Here is a 15,915-nt window from a genome sequence, read left to right on the forward strand (position 1 = left end):
AAGAATGCCCAAAAAACAAAAAGAAGCCCCAAAATGAGAAAAAGGAAAAGTAGAGGGACGTGGTAGCAAAAGATAAAGCAGAGAAAGGGATTTGAGAATGCAACACATTCAGATTTCACAGAGAGAGAGAGAGAGAGAGAGAGAGAGAGAGATATTATGGCGTGGTAGCTTTTGCTTTTTCTCTCCGACAGGAATCTTTTTTATTTCCAAAGGATAATTAAATTGAATAAATTAAAATAAAATAAAATAAATATATACATATATAAAGAACAATTCTCCCCTGTTTCATAAATCAAATACAGTACGAAATGTACAATGTAGAAAAATATACTAATTCAAATTTTAATTGTATTTTTGGGAAATAAAAGATTAAAGGTAATTAATTAGGCGTTAATGTGGATATTAATCATAATCGTAATCGACAGATATTGGAATTTCAACTGTAAAGGGCAAAACGGTACTTTCGAGACATAAAAGCATCCAACGGAAAAGTCGAAAGAGAATTTAAAGAGAGAAGTAAAACCATTTTCTCTCTCCTTTTCCTTTCTTCAATCCCTCTCTCTCTCTCTCTCTCTCTTTCTCTCTCATCAATTTTCCTCTATTCCACCACCACCTCCACGCCCGTTGAGAACCCAAACCAAATACTCTTTTATCTTTCTCTCTCACACAGACACACACTTCACCGGAGGGAGGATACTCGCCGCCACATTGGTGGTAGCTAGCTCTTACTAACATGAGCAGGGGGTGTGGTGCGCGTACTCACTTCTAACGGTTATGAATCCCACTTCTTTAGACCCAACAGCGCCGCCTCCGCAGCCGCCGCAGCCACCGCGATCCTCCTTCAGCTGCGACCGCCACCCCGACGAGCACTTCACCGGCTTCTGCCCCTCTTGCCTCTGCGAACGTCTCACCACACTAGACCACTCCTCCTCCAACACCCCTTCCTCCTCCCGCCGCCCCTCTTCTGCCTCCGCCGCCGCCGCCGCAGCCATCAAATCCCTCTTCTCCTCCAACCCAAAACCCAACAACTTACCCCCTCCTCCACCACCACTCCCCAAACCCTCCAAACCCACTCCGTTTTTCCCCGAACTACGTCGTACCAAGTCCTTCTCTGCTTCCAAGAACGAAGCTTTAGGCTTATTTTTTGAGCCACAGAGAAAGTCTTGCGATGTTAGAGGGAGAAATACCCTTTGGTCGCTCTTCACACTCGACGACGAGTATAAGAGTGGTACTAGTAACAACAGTAAACCCTCAATTGCCGCTTCAGCTTCTTCTTCTTCTTCTCATCAAAACCATTGCAAGAAAATCGAATCTTTCGTAGCCAATAAGCCCGTTATTGAAGAAACAGAAAACGAAGAGGATTTCAAAGACCCTGAAATTATAGAGGATGCTGCTGCTGCTGCTGCTGTTGTGTACGAGGATGATGACAACGACATAGATGGAGATGAAATAAGGTGTGTCCGAGATTCTCAATTAGATAGTTTGAGAAATGTGGTTGAAATCGAGGTAAATAGCGGTGAGATAGTGGAAGAAGAGGTTGTGAATGTTAGTAGTTTGAAGCCTATCAAGGACCATATAGATGTTGATACTCAAGAGAAGAAGAGTTCTGGAGGAGGTGGGTTTTGGGCTGCTGCTTCAGTTTTCAGCAAGAAATGGCAAAAATGGAGGCAGAAGCAGAAGATCAAGAAACAGAGTAATGGTGACAACTTCGCCGCATTACCCGTCGAGAAGCCGATTTCTAGGCAGTACAGGGAGACTCAGTCCGAGATTGCTGACTATGGTTTTGGTAGAAGGTCTTGCGACACAGATCCTAGGTTTTCACTCGATGCTGGGAGGATCAGCTTTGACGATCCAAGATACTCGTTTGAAGAGCCTCGTGCCTCTTGGGATGGTTATTTGATAGGACGGAGTTTTCCAAGAATGGCTCCTATGGTTTCGGTGATGGAGGATGCGCCAGCTGTCCCTGTTTCTCGTTCCGATATGCAGATTCCGGTGGAGGAGGAACCGACACTGAACTGTGGCGTAGATGAGGGCGAGTGTTTGCCCGGTGGTTCGATCCAGACTAAGGAGTACTACACGGATTCTTCTTCTTCGAGGAGAAGGAAGAGTCTTGATAGGTCGAGTTCGATAAGAAAGACAGCAGCTGCAGTTGTGGCTGAGATTGACGAACTGAAAATGGCGTCCAATGCCAAGGTTTCTCCGACAACTGCAGATTACTTTCACGGGGCGAAAGTGGTGATGGGGGATAGAGAATTGAGGGATTATTCGAATTCGCACTCGTTGAGAGATGATTGTTCGGAGACATTCGAGTTGGGTAGTGGGTATAGGGATAGTAGTAATTCTTTGATTGGAAATAGCAATGGAGATAGAAAGGAGACGAAAAAGTCTAGGCGGTGGAGTTGGAGAATATGGGGGTTTATACAGCGGCGGAGTGGTGGTGGTAATAAAGACGAAGAGGAGGAGAAATACAGTAGAGTAAACGGGGTGGAGAGGTCTTTGTCCGAATCTTGGCAGAATGAAGATTTGAGGAATCGGTTGAATAGGAATATGTCGAGGAGCAATAGTAGTGTGAGTTGGAGAAACGGCATTAATCAAATCGGCGGGAGTATGAGGAAACCGAGTGTGGAAATGAATGGGAAAAATAGGAGAGATGATTTTGTGTTGGAGAAGAATCGGAGTGCGAGGTATTCGCCTAACCATGTCGATAATGGGCTTTTACGATTCTACTTGGCTCCGATGAGGGGTAGTCGGAGAGGGGGGCAAAACGGCAAAATCAAGCACAATAATAATAGTAATAACAACTCACACTCAATTGCAAGAAGTGTTCTGAGACTGTACTGAGATTCAAGATATATATATCCACTAGTTGTTGTTCTCTTTGATTAATGATAAACTTTGCTGCATTGTTCGTGTTATTCGTATTTTTAAATAATGAGAAAAAAATCTTCTTATGTTTTCTTTTCATCGTATTTTCGTGTTTTATCGGGACGGTCTTGAACCGATCCGAGTAGATCTAGACCATCGAAAAGATGTAAATCCGAAAGGTTGCAACTGAATTTTGTTTTGAGTAGAGATGCATGAGATGTTTAAAGTTGTTGTGAAGCAGAATGTGTGTAGTCAACATCACAAGACAACAAACAGGATTTATCAGATTTTTCATTGTTTGTATTATTATGGCCGATCGACTATTCAATCACATTTTCCATTTCTACTTTAATACATCTAAAATAAATTGGACAGTGATACCTTTGTTTACACTAAAATGGGAAAAAAAAAATATTAATCTTTTATTAATTGTTAATTAGTATTAATCAACTGATATTCATCACTTGTTCCCATGTTTTCTCTACATTTGTAACATTATATAATATAAAGACAAAAATCAATAAAAGACTTTAAGCAATTTGATCTTATTCCACAGTTTTCAAGAGTAACTAATATACTAATCTCATGTTTCCAAGAAGAAAAAAAAATCTGCATTATTTACAAGAAAAAAAAAAAAAAAAAAAAAAAACTATAACTACAAAATGCAATAACAGAAAGAAAAGCTAAAAACACGGTCGATTAAGATTAGCTCGGAGTCGTCACGTAGCGACACTCACAACTTTCTTGTAAGTATACCATTTGGAGATCATCAAATAGACAAAGAAGTTGATCAAACTAAGAACTGCCAGCAGCCAATAGAAATAGTCCAGGTGTCCCTCGTTCAAATTATCCGGAATCCACCCCAACTTCCCGTTCCTCGTGGTCACTTTCGTCACAACAATCACAAGCAAAGTACTCAAATAGTTCCCCAAAGCATTAGTCGTAAGCGAAAGTGCAGAGCACAAGCTTCTCATAGCATCAGGGGCTTGATCGTAAAAAAACTCCATCTGCCCAATAAACGTAAAAACCTCCGCGCACCCCACCAAAAAATACTGCGGCACTTGCCAAAATATCGTCATCGGAATAACTTCGAGATCGTAATAGTTATTCCTCCTCACATAATTCAGCCTAGCAACCTCCAAAATTCCAGCGGAAATCATGGCAAAAATTGAAATAACTAGCCCGATTCCCATTCTTTGAAGCTGCGTAAACCCCCTCTCGTTTTTCGTGTACTTTTTTGCGACCCGGACGATGACTTGGTCGTAAACCAGCGCCCAGAATATGACACTTAGAGTATCGAATAACGATAAAGATGCAGCGGGAATTTTGAAATTAGGGCCCATGTGCTGGTCCAATGTGTCGCCTTGTAATATAAACATCGTGTTCATTTGACTGTACACCGCGGAAAAAACTATACCCGTTGCCCAAATAGGGAGTACTCTTATTATTGATTTGAATTCTTCGACTTGTGTCACTGTGCATAGCTTCCATGGATTCACTGCCCCTTTGTGACTATCATCTTCGGTTTCTACTGCAGCTTTGTCAAGAAACCTATAACAATTCAATTTGTTAAGGCATTGTTTGGCTAGTTCTTGATAAGTGCGGAAAAAAAAAGTACCTGAATTTTTCAGTGTGCTCGAGTTTACGGCTGCCTTGGATGAAAGATCCCACATCGGAAGTTTCGTAGAGAAGAGTTTTATCGGACGGAATTTCGACGCGGTATTTTCTAACAGAAGCAACCAAAACCTGAGCGATTCGTGTGAGTGGACTTCCGCCTGGTTTTTGGAGCCGATACAGAGAGCTTCCGAAGAAGAAGAAGCCAACTGCAATGGCCATGGCAACAGCTGGAACACCGAAACCCCAACCCCAGCCAACATTCATTTGTATCCAAACGAGTACCGAAGAAGCTATAAGAGCACCGACATTTATCGAGAGGTAAAACCAGTTGAAGAACGAGCTCTTCTTTTTCTTCTCCTTTTCATCGTTGTCGTCGAATTGATCTGCGCCGAATGAGGAGACGCACGGTTTGATGCCACCTGTCCCAAATGCAATCAAGTATATTGCTGCAAAGAATATTCCCTTTTGAGATGCTGTTGGATGACAGTGGCCGTTACTGCAATCCGGCTTTAGACCGTGGACCGAAGCGGATAAAGTCAAGAGTGTCATCCCCTGCAATTTACAAGAAGACATCTCCGACATGGATTAATTACGTATTCGTCCTTTTACGTTTTCAGAGATGCGTAAATTTGAAAGAAGTACTTACGAGAACATAGATGGTACAGAAAGAGGCAATGGTCAAATATCTCCCTAAGAAGGAATCGGCAATAAAAGCACCGATAAGTGGTGTGACGTAGCAAGTTCCGGACCAATTTGTGACAATGGTTGAAGCAGAAGCGTTCGCTTCGTTTAGACGTATTTTCAGATAGTTTACCAAATTGGTGCTCATGCCATAGTACGCCAATCTCTCACAGCACTCCGTTACTGTCGAAAAAAATGTTTTTTATTTTTACCATTAATAACACAACACAGATCAAAATGAAATAATTTGCAGTTAAAGATGGGATCGGAATTCAGAAAGCTTACCAAGAATGAAACGGCATGCCTTCCAGTTACCGGTTTTCGTCTTATTAGCAGGTTTTTTGTGGATGTTTACAGTTCCATCTCTAGTGTAGATATCTTCTTCCATTGCAGCCATTTTTGGTTCTTAGTGCTTTTGTCTACAAGGCACACCTGTAATGCTGGAATAGGTATACCGTAAGTACTAAATCGAATTCAACGGCCAAACGCAAAAATATACCGAATATTACTTAGTAAACCAACAAATTAAGAATGCATGTAGAATTTTGGCATACAAATTCTTCTTCATCTAAGAGGCACATAAGGAACATTCCAAACATCAGTGCACAAGATAATTAAAGATTAGTGGACTATGTAATATAAATTAAATCGCATTAGTTCTGGTATGTGTACTACAATATAGCTAGCTCTAATACAGAAAATGTACTTTCTTGAAACAATCAAGATCCATAATAAGAAAATCAATGGTTCTCGTAGGTGATCACTGGGTAAGTAAAGAAAAGCAAAATCCATACAGAAAATTACAATGTTTTCTCAAACAATAAACAGCAAATTTGTAAATTGTACTGATTTAAACAAAATAATTAAAAATATGAAATCACGACAAGGAACCCATTAAAGAATAAGAACAAAAAACACGTCACTCCACAATATAAAAAAGAATACATGCAGATCCCCGACGAAAATCCCATAAAATTAAGATCAGCAACAAGAGAAAAACAAGAGACGGATTCATAACGAAATAGGTAAAACAATACCATGTAGAATAAGGGACATTCGATAATCAAATCGATGAGAGAGAGAGAGAGAGAGAGAGAGAGAGAGAGAGAGAACAAACCCAGAGGAAAATATTGGAGAAATTGGTTGCATGCAAATTAAAGAAAATCAGGAGACTGGAAAAAAGGATTCCTCTAATTATAGCGCAAGACCAAGTCGTCACAGAGAGAGAGAGAGAGGGTTATCAAAGAATTTAGATCTCAACAAACTATACATACAAACATGAATGAATGAATGAATGTGCTTTCAAGAACAATTTGCACTAGCTGGGACACTACTTAACTAGTTACTTCATATACGGCACCGGCCACTGTATGGTTGATTCTTTTTTTTTTTCTTTTTTTTTGGGGGGGAAATAACAATAAGTTGAGATATTTTCGGTTGCTATTAACTGATAAGTAGGGTTAGTTATTTTTGTAACAAAAATTGTAGCATTTTAAGGCGTATTAATCTAGCTAGTCGATTCATTTTTCAGATTAGATGCTCCCTTCTTCGGGAAAGAACGATTCAAATGTATTCATCATTAACTAAAAGACAAAAAGCTTCTTGGGTTAATTCATACTTATACGTTGGGCCGAGAGCCCATATTTAATACCTTTCACTAGTAATTCAGTTTCATAAATTTATTGTCTCATTTATTTATTTTTATAATTTTTTTTCTTGTATACTAGATAATGAACGGGGTTTTAACTCCTAAATTCTTTTGTCTGATTTCATATACTAGACAATTCCTAGTACTATGGTGGATATTGCACTCTCTCTTTTAAGTTTCGCTTTATGCTCGAAATGCCTGAAATTCTTTAATATCTTTATTAAACGATTCTTCTCTATTTTATCCGTACATGTAACCAAACACTCATTATTCCTCCTCCCAATATATAATAATAGTTTTCAAACATGTTTGAATCTTCCGAAAATTACGATAAAAAAAAAACGTCATGCTCAACCTCCGCCCGCTTTTCACGCCACCATAGTTATGCCCATCTACGTTGCTATTAGCTCTCTGCTTCTTGACTGAAAAAATAGATGTATCTAGTGATAGTCAATAATCCCTAATTGAAGTGCTAGGACGTTGTCGTCAACATAATCATCAGCTTTTTGTTATTGTCAATCAAGAATAACGAGACGACTTTGAAGGCGCTTCTTGATACTGTAGTAAAAAAATGTGGAGTTATATATTCAAATTCATTGATTGTTCGGTAGCTAGCCCCGAGTGAAAGACCATATGTATCGATGAAATTGTGATCCAAATTCATTTTGTTTAGGTTCCTAAGAAGTTTCAACGGAAATAGACAGTACGTTGCACCTTAGTTCAACAATCAAGTCAATCGGTTGCAACAATCGTGAAAATGGAGCATATGCAAGAAGCTGATTAATTAAGCTGCTTTTTCTGTAAACTAAACACTTATCTTAATTAAAGTAAGAAGATGAGATAGATTTGATACAACTCATCATCAAGATAACGACTAATTACAATATTAGTTGACTATAATGATTATATTTTTAATTTAAGATGAGTAGTTTGTTATCGAAAAGGGCCACAGTTTGGCTAAATAGTGCTATTAGAATAATCTTAGCTTTCAAACAATAATATTTCTTGGTGACTATTAGCTAGCTAATGATCTGATATGTACGTGAAAGCCCTCCTCCAACTACGATTTCCTCCAAGTCAAAAACGTTAATAGTACTCTTGCGTTTTGCTAAATAAAATTAAATAGTTGTTTTCTAGAATCAAGACTAAATAATTCTATCCAAATTAATTAAACCACGCTTTTCTTGAAAATCACTTACCAAAAATTTAGAGCAAATTAAAATGAAGTTCGCTTTTAATTTACACAAATCAATTAAATTTGCATAATTAAGTAAGTGATCTCCTAAAATGACAATATATATGATTTATATTTAAAAAAAAAAAAAAAACAGAAGAAGATATATATAAAAGAGAATAGTTTATGTAACAAGAAAGAAAAGAAAATGAAAGGGTTAGTAGTTTTGGGTATAAGGAGGCTTATGTTTGAAGGATGTATAGTTTCACCTAACCGAAGAAAAACGACGTTATGGCAGCAATCAGCATGCACCAATATATTGGCTCACCTATTTAAATCTTTCCTTGGCTCGTTAATATAATAATATTCCTCACTGCATGCAACTACACATTCAAAAAACTCTTATCCCCTAAGACCAAAAATTACAAAATATATATCTCTCTCTCTCTCTCACACACACACACACACACCGGAAAGAGATCAGGAGAGAGAATGGGTTATTATTGGGTTCGGGTTTTGATCCTGGTAGCGTGCTTGTCTCCAGTACTGTTGGTCGAATGCAAAATTCGTCATTATAAATTTAATGTAAGACTTTATCGATTTTTACCATATTTCTCCATTTAATTATTTCAACTAATTAATCCGTCCGTTTGTTGTTTAGCTGTGAGGTGTTTCCGATATCTTTTCGCATTTATATAACATGCATGCATGACTGCATTCTTGGAAAATCTTTTTCGATTTCGAATTATATATGGAGGTTTTGATTAATTATTACGCCAGCTCTAGAGAGAGATAGTTTACTCTTTGTGATTGTAAAATGATAATTAATTTCAATATACTCCACCAGTTAGCTGAGGTTGTTGACCTAAAATAATAAAATCAAGCAAAATAATGAAAAATGTTATATTTTTGCAGGTGGTGATGAAAAACACAACCAAATTGTGCTCAAGCAAATCTATTGTTACTGTCAACGGTAAATTTCCAGGTCCAACTATTTACGCTAGAGAAGACGATACAGTCCTTGTTAAGGTCGTCAACCATGTCAACTACAATCTCTCCATCCACTGGTATTTTACTAATTAACCCTTCACACACACACACGTACACGTGTTAGTATGTGTGTCTTCTAAATTACATACATATTACAGGCATGGAATAAGGCAACTTCGAACAGGATGGGCAGATGGACCAGCATATATAACACAATGCCCTATTCAGCCAGGTCAAAATTACGTCTACAATTTCACCATCACAGGTCAAAGGGGCACACTCCTCTGGCACGCGCATATCCTGTGGCTTAGGTCCACTGTACACGGCGCCATCGTCATCTTGCCTAAGCTTGGTGTACCTTATCCTTTTCCCAAACCCAACCACGAAAGAGTTATCATCCTAGGTTTTTTTTCAATTTTATATTTGATTTTCCTTTTTCTTTCTAATTAATTAATAATTGATTTTTTGTATCACATATTCAGCTGAATGGTGGAAATCAGACACTGAAGCTGTGATAAACGAGGCTTTGACATCTGGCCTGGCGCCAAATGTCTCCGATGCCCACACAATCAACGGTCATCCTGGGCCTGTCACCAATTGTCCTTCCTCAACTGCAGGTTATTTTAACTAAAAAATAATATTTTTTTAAACAAATTAAAAAACATTTGATGTGATTGGCAGATGGATTCACGTTGAAAGTCAAAGCCGGAAAAACGTACCTCCTCCGCCTGATCAACGCTGCACTCAACGAAGAACTCTTCTTCAAAATCGCCGGCCACAATTTGACCGTCGTCGACGTGGACGCCACCTACGTAAAACCATTCAAAACCGGCACGATCGTGATCGCCCCGGGGCAAACAACCACCGCAATCCTGACCGCCGATCGGAACACCGGCAAGTACATCGTGGCGGCGTCTACTTTCATGGACACCCCAGGGGTGGCGGTGGACAACACCACAGCCACCGCCACGCTCCACTACTCCGGCACACTCTCCACTTCTCCGACGACCTTCACCGCCCCGCCGCCACAGAACGCCACCCCAGTCGCCAACAATTTCGTCAACTCACTGAGAAGTTTGAATTCAAAAAATTACCCCGCCAAAGTTCCGCAAAAAGTGGATCGCTCACTTCTTTTCACAATCGGGCTCGGTATCAATCCGTGCGCCACGTGTAAGGCCGGAAACGGCAGCAGAGTGGTGGCGGATATAAACAACGTCACCTTCGTGATGCCTAAAATCGCTCTCCTGCAGGCACATATTTTCAACATAAAGGGGGTTTTCACCACCGATTTTCCAGGAAACCCTCCGGTTTCATTTAATTACACCGGCGGTCCTCCGCCGTCGAATTTTGGGACTAGAAATGGAACGAAGCTTTACAGAGTACCTTACAATACCACAATCCAGGTGGTTTTGCAGGATACAGGGATAATTGCCCCTGAAAATCATCCAATTCATCTTCATGGATTCAATTTCTTTGTAGTGGGCAGAGGATTAGGAAATTTCAATTCAAAAACAGATCCTAAGCAATTCAATCTCGTTGATCCTGTCGAGAGGAACACTATTGGAGTGCCATCTGGCGGATGGGTAGCCATTAGATTCCTAGCAGATAATCCAGGTACATATTTAGCAAATTTTCTTATTAATTAAGTAATTAATTAATTAATTATTGCAAATATATTGAAAATTTGATTTTTTATTTGCAGGAGTATGGTTTATGCATTGCCATTTGGAAGTGCACACAACATGGGGGTTAAAAATGGCATTTTTGGTGGACAATGGGAAAAGCCCTAATGAGTCTGTTTTGCCGCCTCCTAAAGATCTGCCTAAATGTTGATTGTGAATAAAATTTCACAATTTATTCATCAGGAAATTAAATATCTCTATTGTTTCTGTTACAGTAGATGCAAATTTTTTGCTCAATTTGAAGTCAATAATTATACAATGTATTGTTTTTCAAGAATATTCAATTATATATAAAGTCTGACAATTTTAGCCACAAAGAATCCAATCCAAACTTATTTATACACGGAAAAAACATTTGAATCAATACAATATATTACATTGTAAAGAATAAAAACACCAAACAAACACACAAGATCACATTTCGATCGCGGCAGGGGTATTCTTGGAAAAGCGCTGAATCAACCACTGAAACGGTTTCAAGAACTCCTCTCTCTGCTTCCTCCAGAAGAGAATAGCATCCCTGTACTGCTCGTTCCTTATCTTTCTAGTAGCTGCCCTCCAATCATACTTCTCCATTTCGACACGTGCAGCTTTGCCAATGGTTTCCCTCAGTTCTCTTTCGTAAAGAAGGGGTTTCAATTTGCTCAAACAGTCATCGATATCTTCAGGGTTGAATAAATATCCCGTTTTACCCTGTTGTTCTTCGGGAATAATATCAGGGATTCCTCCTGCACGAGCAGCCACCACGGGGAGCCCTGATGACATGGCCTCCAAAACAACGAGCCCTAATGTCTCGGATTCTGATGGCATCACAAAAACATCGCCACTAGCGTATGCTTGTGAGAGCTCTTCTCCTTGTAGTGTCCCTGTGAAGACAGCTGGCATACCTGAGAATAACTTCTCCAGCTCCTCCCTATGTCAGAAATGATTGATTGGTTAATTAAATAATCAGGGTTTTTCTTTTTATGTTTGATTAGTCGAATTATAACTCCAACTGACCTGTACGGTCCATCTCCGATAAAAGCTATTCTAGCTTCTGGAAGGCGATCCATGACCCTGTTTCGATTATGTAAAGAATCTATAATTTGAGCAATTTCAAGAAATGATTGACTATGTAAAAGTTACGAGAATGGAAAAAATACCTTTTGAGGAAATCTAGACTCTTCTCGACTCCAATACGTCCTACGTGGACTATCAGTGGTCTGTCTGGTTCTCCATTGCTAATTAAGGAAGATAAAGATTATTTTTTAATGAAAAGGTTAAATGTCGTAATTGGAGGCGATTGACATAAAGAGTGATGGAAGGAGTTTCAAACCTCAATCTCAATCTCATTTCGTGGGAGCGGAAACGAGGATGGAAGCTCTCGGAATCGACACCCTTGGTCCAGAGGCGTATCCTGTTGGCTAATATTTTGAAAAGTAAAAATAAAAATTGAATCTTGTAAGAATGTTAGTACAACTTTTTACCTAGATTTAAGATGTTACAAATTTTACCTGTAGTGACGTTTTCTGCTTCTAGATCTTTTCCAATTGCAGCAGAAGGCACTAATGTAAGATCAGCAGCTCTGTGCAGAAATTCTGGCATGAAAAAAAGAATTTATTTAATACTTTTTATAATCCCAAACCCGAAAAGAAGCAGAATTAGGAAAGGAATGTCACATACTTATAATTAGCCACATTGGTTTGACGAGCCAACTGAACGTGTATCTGGGGATATATCTGTAAGAGCACAAACTGATAATCAGCACAAAATCACAGTTTCATGTATTTAAAAAAACAAAATATGCTTTTGCTAGCTGTATTACGACATTGAAATATTGACATTAAACACGACGAAGAAAAAATCTGAACGTACACAGGAACATGAGTATGATATGACATTACAATTGGCACAGAGAGTAATTTCGCAATGGCAAGAGCACCAAATACCTGCACAGCATTTAGAAACAGTTGATGAAACAATCGACACAAACCAATTCGTTTTTTCTTAAGATGCTTCGATAAGAAACAGCAGATTGTACAATAATTTACCATAATGCCAGGAGATGATGCATGTATAATATCAGGCTTGAATTGGGCAACTGCTGATATTATTCTTGGGCTGAGTGCTAGTGAGAGCGGTACCTTTTCGTACAACGGACACGGGAAACTGCCAACACATTATTACTCTTCAATTAATTAGATCAATTTATTCACAATCCACAAACACAATCTCTGTAAAATAATTGAAAAGCTAACCTTCTTGATCCAATTATTTGAGCTCCATGAAATTCCTGTGGCACTCCTTCATGAGTTGTTACAACCATTACCTGTACGCAATATCCAAATCGGCAATCGGGATTTATAGCACTAAAACTATAAAATTATCTATCTGAACAATCGAACACGACCGTGAATAACTACGAACGTACCTCATCCCCCATTTCTCGTAAGTATTTGATGAAATTCTGGAACCTGTTCTTGTATCCTGAGACGTAACTGTATACAATACAGACGAAAAACCAAAGGCATAACGATTAACAGGCAACAAGTCTAGATTAAATATACTGATGAACTTATTGTACTAAAGGGCAGCAATTAATTATGTACATCTAGACAAGAATTGCAATCAATCAATCTTTTATTAAATTACTCCAATAAGAAGCAAAACCATCCTTCATGCTAAAATTAGGCACAATATTAATTGACGACAATCAAAATCATTACTTTCACTAACCAACAAAATCATTGATTGAAAAAAAAATACAAAACATGAGAAAAATGAAAGAGACTCACGCAAAGGGAGAAGGCTCAACAAAAAGAGCAATACGCCTAGGCTTAGAATTGATCTCACATTCAACCAAAGGAAGAGGGTTCTCCTTTTCTTCTTCTTCTTCACTGTGCTCTGTAATAGACATATCGCTGCTTACCATTGTAGCTGCAATAAAAAGTCTATCTTTATAGGATCTTTCCTTACAGAATCTCAATCCTTTACTCCTTCTATACAACAAAGACTCAGAATTTACACAAATTAGAGTAATGGGTTTCCTAATTCTTGATTTACAGGAGCAAGAAGAAACTCCAGAAGAAAAGAATGTAGTAGGAGTGTATTTATAAGAGCAGGTAGATGAAGTAGAAGCAGAGAGATAATTAGTGGTCATGATGATTATTGCTTTGGTTTAAATACTAATTATACTATTGAAAATTGGTCGTTACTCGGAATAAAAGAATCTTTTTTTAGGGGATTTGTTATTCTTTTCTTCTTGAATTCTATGGGGGGATGGGTTAATCTTTGAGTTTGATTGAGGCAGCTAGTGTGTGTTTGTGTGTGTGAGAGAGAGAGAGGGGGAAGAGAGAGAAAGAGGGACCAGGGAGAAGGGACTGTCCGGAATCCCGTTTGGATATTCTTTATGGGATTCGCCGGAGGTGGAGAATAACCGGAAGATGAAAGAGTATATGCTCTTCCTCCAATCAATCGACAGGGAGAATCCCCATTTCTTTAATTAATTTTCTTCTGTGGTCGTTGTCATTTGTCAGAACTTAGGATATATCAAGTAGTTGTGCGGTTAATTGGGTTTTCTTTTTTCAATTTCTATTGTAATTTGTAAATAATATTTTATGGGATTTTTAGCTCGGAATTCATTTTTTGTTTAATTTTATACATATTAGACAGCCTCTAGTATTATATTTTAGGGTTAACTGCAAAAAATCCCCTAAACTTTGGACGTTTTTGCGCTTTACCCCCTGAACGGAAAAAAGTTGCACGAGCATACCTGAACTCTATTATTTTTAGCACCGATGTCCAAAATGTACATTTTTGGCCAAAATTGGCCGGAATTCAAATCACGTGCCTAGCACGTGAATATAGTTGGGGTAAATTAGTATTTTCCTTTTACACCTATTTTCTTCATTTTTTTATTAAATATAAATAATTAAAAAAGGAAAAAAGAAAGAAAGAACAAAAGAAAAGAAAAGAAAAAAAGGGGAATATTGAATACCCATCATCATCTTCGTCACAGACGCACCACCACACACAAATCAGACAACCCCCCACCACAGCCTGATCCGTACGCACCACCACCACCACCACCACCACCGAACCACTTTCAATTTTCTCCCATCGCTATTGCTCTGCCGGAAATTGACGTGATTTGATCTCGGATTAAACGCGCACCGATTTTTAATTTTCTTTTTGATTGACGCGAAATTTCGTTAATTCTTTTTGTTACATAAGAATTTGGGTGGGCTTTTGGTTTTGCTTCAGATCTGGTAATGCTAGACTGTACAATTGGGAATCCATGTCGAATTTAAAAAAAAAAATCGGTAATGTAAAGGTGAATTTGGTCGGAATTTCGGCACGAGTTGGAATTTAAAGAGTTTTTCATATGTAGTTGGTGCGTGAAAATGGAAGGTAGTGTAAGATCAGGTGGTGTGTTTGATTATCAAAAAGAAGGTTGATAAAAGGAATTCAGGAGTTGTGGTTTCGAGTGATAACATCACGGAGGAAAAGCGGCCCAGATTAGCTGCGAGTGATGATTCGAGTGCAAGTGATGAAGATTGATTTGCTTTCGATTTATAGTCCTTAATTCCGATGGGAGAGGAAGAGCTTGGCTGGGATGATGGTGACGGGAAGAAGAAACTTATTCTTCTTTTTTTATTTTTTTATTTTTTAAGATTTATTTATATTTATTAAAAAGAAAAGGAACAAAATTGAGTATAAAAGGAAATGACCAATTTACCCCAGCTAAAGTCACGTGTTAGGCACGTGATTTAACTTCCGGTCAATTTTGGCCAAAAATGGACATTTTGGACATCGGTGCTAAGAAAACCGGAGTTCAGGTACGCTCGTGCAACTTTTTTCCGTTCAGGGGGTAAAACGCAAAAACGTCCAAAGTTTAGGGGATTTTTTGCAGTTAACCCTATATTTTACTTACAGTTAGCTCTCTAAATACTCAAATGTGCGAAATTCTATTTATTAAACGATTTTATATTTTCTAATGATCATTTATCATCATAAAATATCAACATAAATGATAATTTTGCATTGTAAAGCTTTCCCGGTATTCTTAAATTTCACAACAAAAAATTATCATCATAAAATAAAATAAAAAAACAAGAAATTTGACAGCGCATATAAATATACTGATTTGAGAAGAACGTGGAGTCAGATTTCGCACGTGATTCTTGCTTGTCGGCCAACTTGCTCGTATTATTATTTACGAAATATATAATTAAAATTTTAATTATATATACAGTTTATCTACTTGAACATATTATTAA

General features: G+C 38.2%; 4 protein-coding genes across 5 annotated transcripts; 2 read left to right on the forward strand and 2 right to left on the reverse strand.

The window, feature by feature from the left end:
* The first annotated feature begins 504 nt into the window (after positions 1–504).
* On the forward strand, positions 505–2,951 carry LOC105970122 (protein OCTOPUS). The gene has a single exon (XM_012994917.2). It carries the CDS (start codon positions 775–777, stop codon positions 2,839–2,841), a length of 2,067 nt encoding a protein of 688 aa, XP_012850371.2. The 5' UTR covers positions 505–774; the 3' UTR covers positions 2,842–2,951.
* Positions 2,952–3,394: 443 nt separating this feature from the next.
* LOC105970214 (protein NRT1/ PTR FAMILY 8.1) lies at positions 3,395–6,436 on the reverse strand. 2 transcript variants are annotated; one of them, XM_012995024.2, is made up of 5 exons: positions 6,281–6,436; positions 5,449–5,603; positions 5,129–5,346; positions 4,484–5,034; positions 3,395–4,416 (listed from the first exon to the last, which is right to left on the reverse strand). In XM_012995024.2, the coding sequence occupies exons 2-5, from the start codon at positions 5,558–5,560 to the stop codon at positions 3,585–3,587; spliced, it is 1,713 nt and encodes a 570-aa protein (XP_012850478.2). In that variant the 5' UTR covers positions 5,561–5,603; positions 6,281–6,436; the 3' UTR covers positions 3,395–3,584. The 2 variants fall into 2 exon arrangements, with proteins under 2 accessions (XP_012850478.2, XP_088683582.1); XM_088827456.1 differs by lacking the exon at positions 6,281–6,436 and adding an exon at positions 6,201–6,270.
* A 1,901-nt stretch (positions 6,437–8,337) lies between these two features.
* LOC105970085 (laccase-4) lies at positions 8,338–10,974 on the forward strand. The gene is made up of 6 exons (XM_012994870.2): positions 8,338–8,570; positions 8,901–9,052; positions 9,134–9,378; positions 9,458–9,592; positions 9,657–10,589; positions 10,678–10,974. The coding sequence occupies exons 1-6, from the start codon at positions 8,478–8,480 to the stop codon at positions 10,806–10,808; spliced, it is 1,689 nt and encodes a 562-aa protein (XP_012850324.2). The 5' UTR covers positions 8,338–8,477; the 3' UTR covers positions 10,809–10,974.
* On the reverse strand, positions 10,921–14,203 carry SQD2 (sulfoquinovosyldiacylglycerol 2). The gene is made up of 11 exons (XM_012994871.2): positions 13,432–14,203; positions 13,068–13,134; positions 12,895–12,965; positions 12,688–12,805; positions 12,512–12,585; positions 12,320–12,375; positions 12,151–12,234; positions 11,973–12,060; positions 11,800–11,877; positions 11,657–11,713; positions 10,921–11,570 (listed from the first exon to the last, which is right to left on the reverse strand). Exons 1-11 carry the CDS (start codon positions 13,794–13,796, stop codon positions 11,072–11,074), a joined length of 1,557 nt encoding a protein of 518 aa, XP_012850325.2. The 5' UTR covers positions 13,797–14,203; the 3' UTR covers positions 10,921–11,071.
* Between the last annotated feature and the right edge of the window lie 1,712 nt (positions 14,204–15,915).

This window comes from Erythranthe guttata, chromosome 12 (assembly GCF_056151865.1).
Source record: "Erythranthe guttata isolate IM_541 chromosome 12, IM_541, whole genome shotgun sequence".
Taxonomy (NCBI): Eukaryota; Viridiplantae; Streptophyta; class Magnoliopsida; order Lamiales; family Phrymaceae; genus Erythranthe; species Erythranthe guttata.

Bases quoted from the DNA above. Each gene is read 5' to 3' on its own strand.
- LOC105970122 (XM_012994917.2), top strand. From the start codon at position 775: ATGAATCCCACTTCTTTAGACCCAACAGCGCCGCCTCCGCAGCCGCCG.
- LOC105970214 (XM_012995024.2), bottom strand. From the start codon at position 5,560: ATGGCTGCAATGGAAGAAGATATCTACACTAGAGATGGAACTGTAAAC. The intron at 5,347-5,448 runs GTAAGCTTTCTG...TTTTTTCGACAG, and splicing joins GGCATGCCGTTTCATTCTTG to TAACGGAGTGCTGTGAGAGA. The intron at 5,035-5,128 runs GTAAGTACTTCT...TGTAAATTGCAG, and splicing joins TCTGTACCATCTATGTTCTC to GGGATGACACTCTTGACTTT.
- LOC105970085 (XM_012994870.2), top strand. From the start codon at position 8,478: ATGGGTTATTATTGGGTTCGGGTTTTGATCCTGGTAGCGTGCTTGTCT. The intron at 8,571-8,900 runs GTAAGACTTTAT...ATATTTTTGCAG, and splicing joins TTCGTCATTATAAATTTAAT to GTGGTGATGAAAAACACAAC. The intron at 9,593-9,656 runs GTTATTTTAACT...TGTGATTGGCAG, and splicing joins TTGTCCTTCCTCAACTGCAG to ATGGATTCACGTTGAAAGTC.
- SQD2 (XM_012994871.2), bottom strand. From the start codon at position 13,796: ATGACCACTAATTATCTCTCTGCTTCTACTTCATCTACCTGCTCTTAT. The intron at 13,135-13,431 runs GTGAGTCTCTTT...TATTGTATACAG, and splicing joins GTTGAGCCTTCTCCCTTTGC to TTACGTCTCAGGATACAAGA. The intron at 12,806-12,894 runs GTTAGCTTTTCA...ATGTGTTGGCAG, and splicing joins CAAATAATTGGATCAAGAAG to TTTCCCGTGTCCGTTGTACG.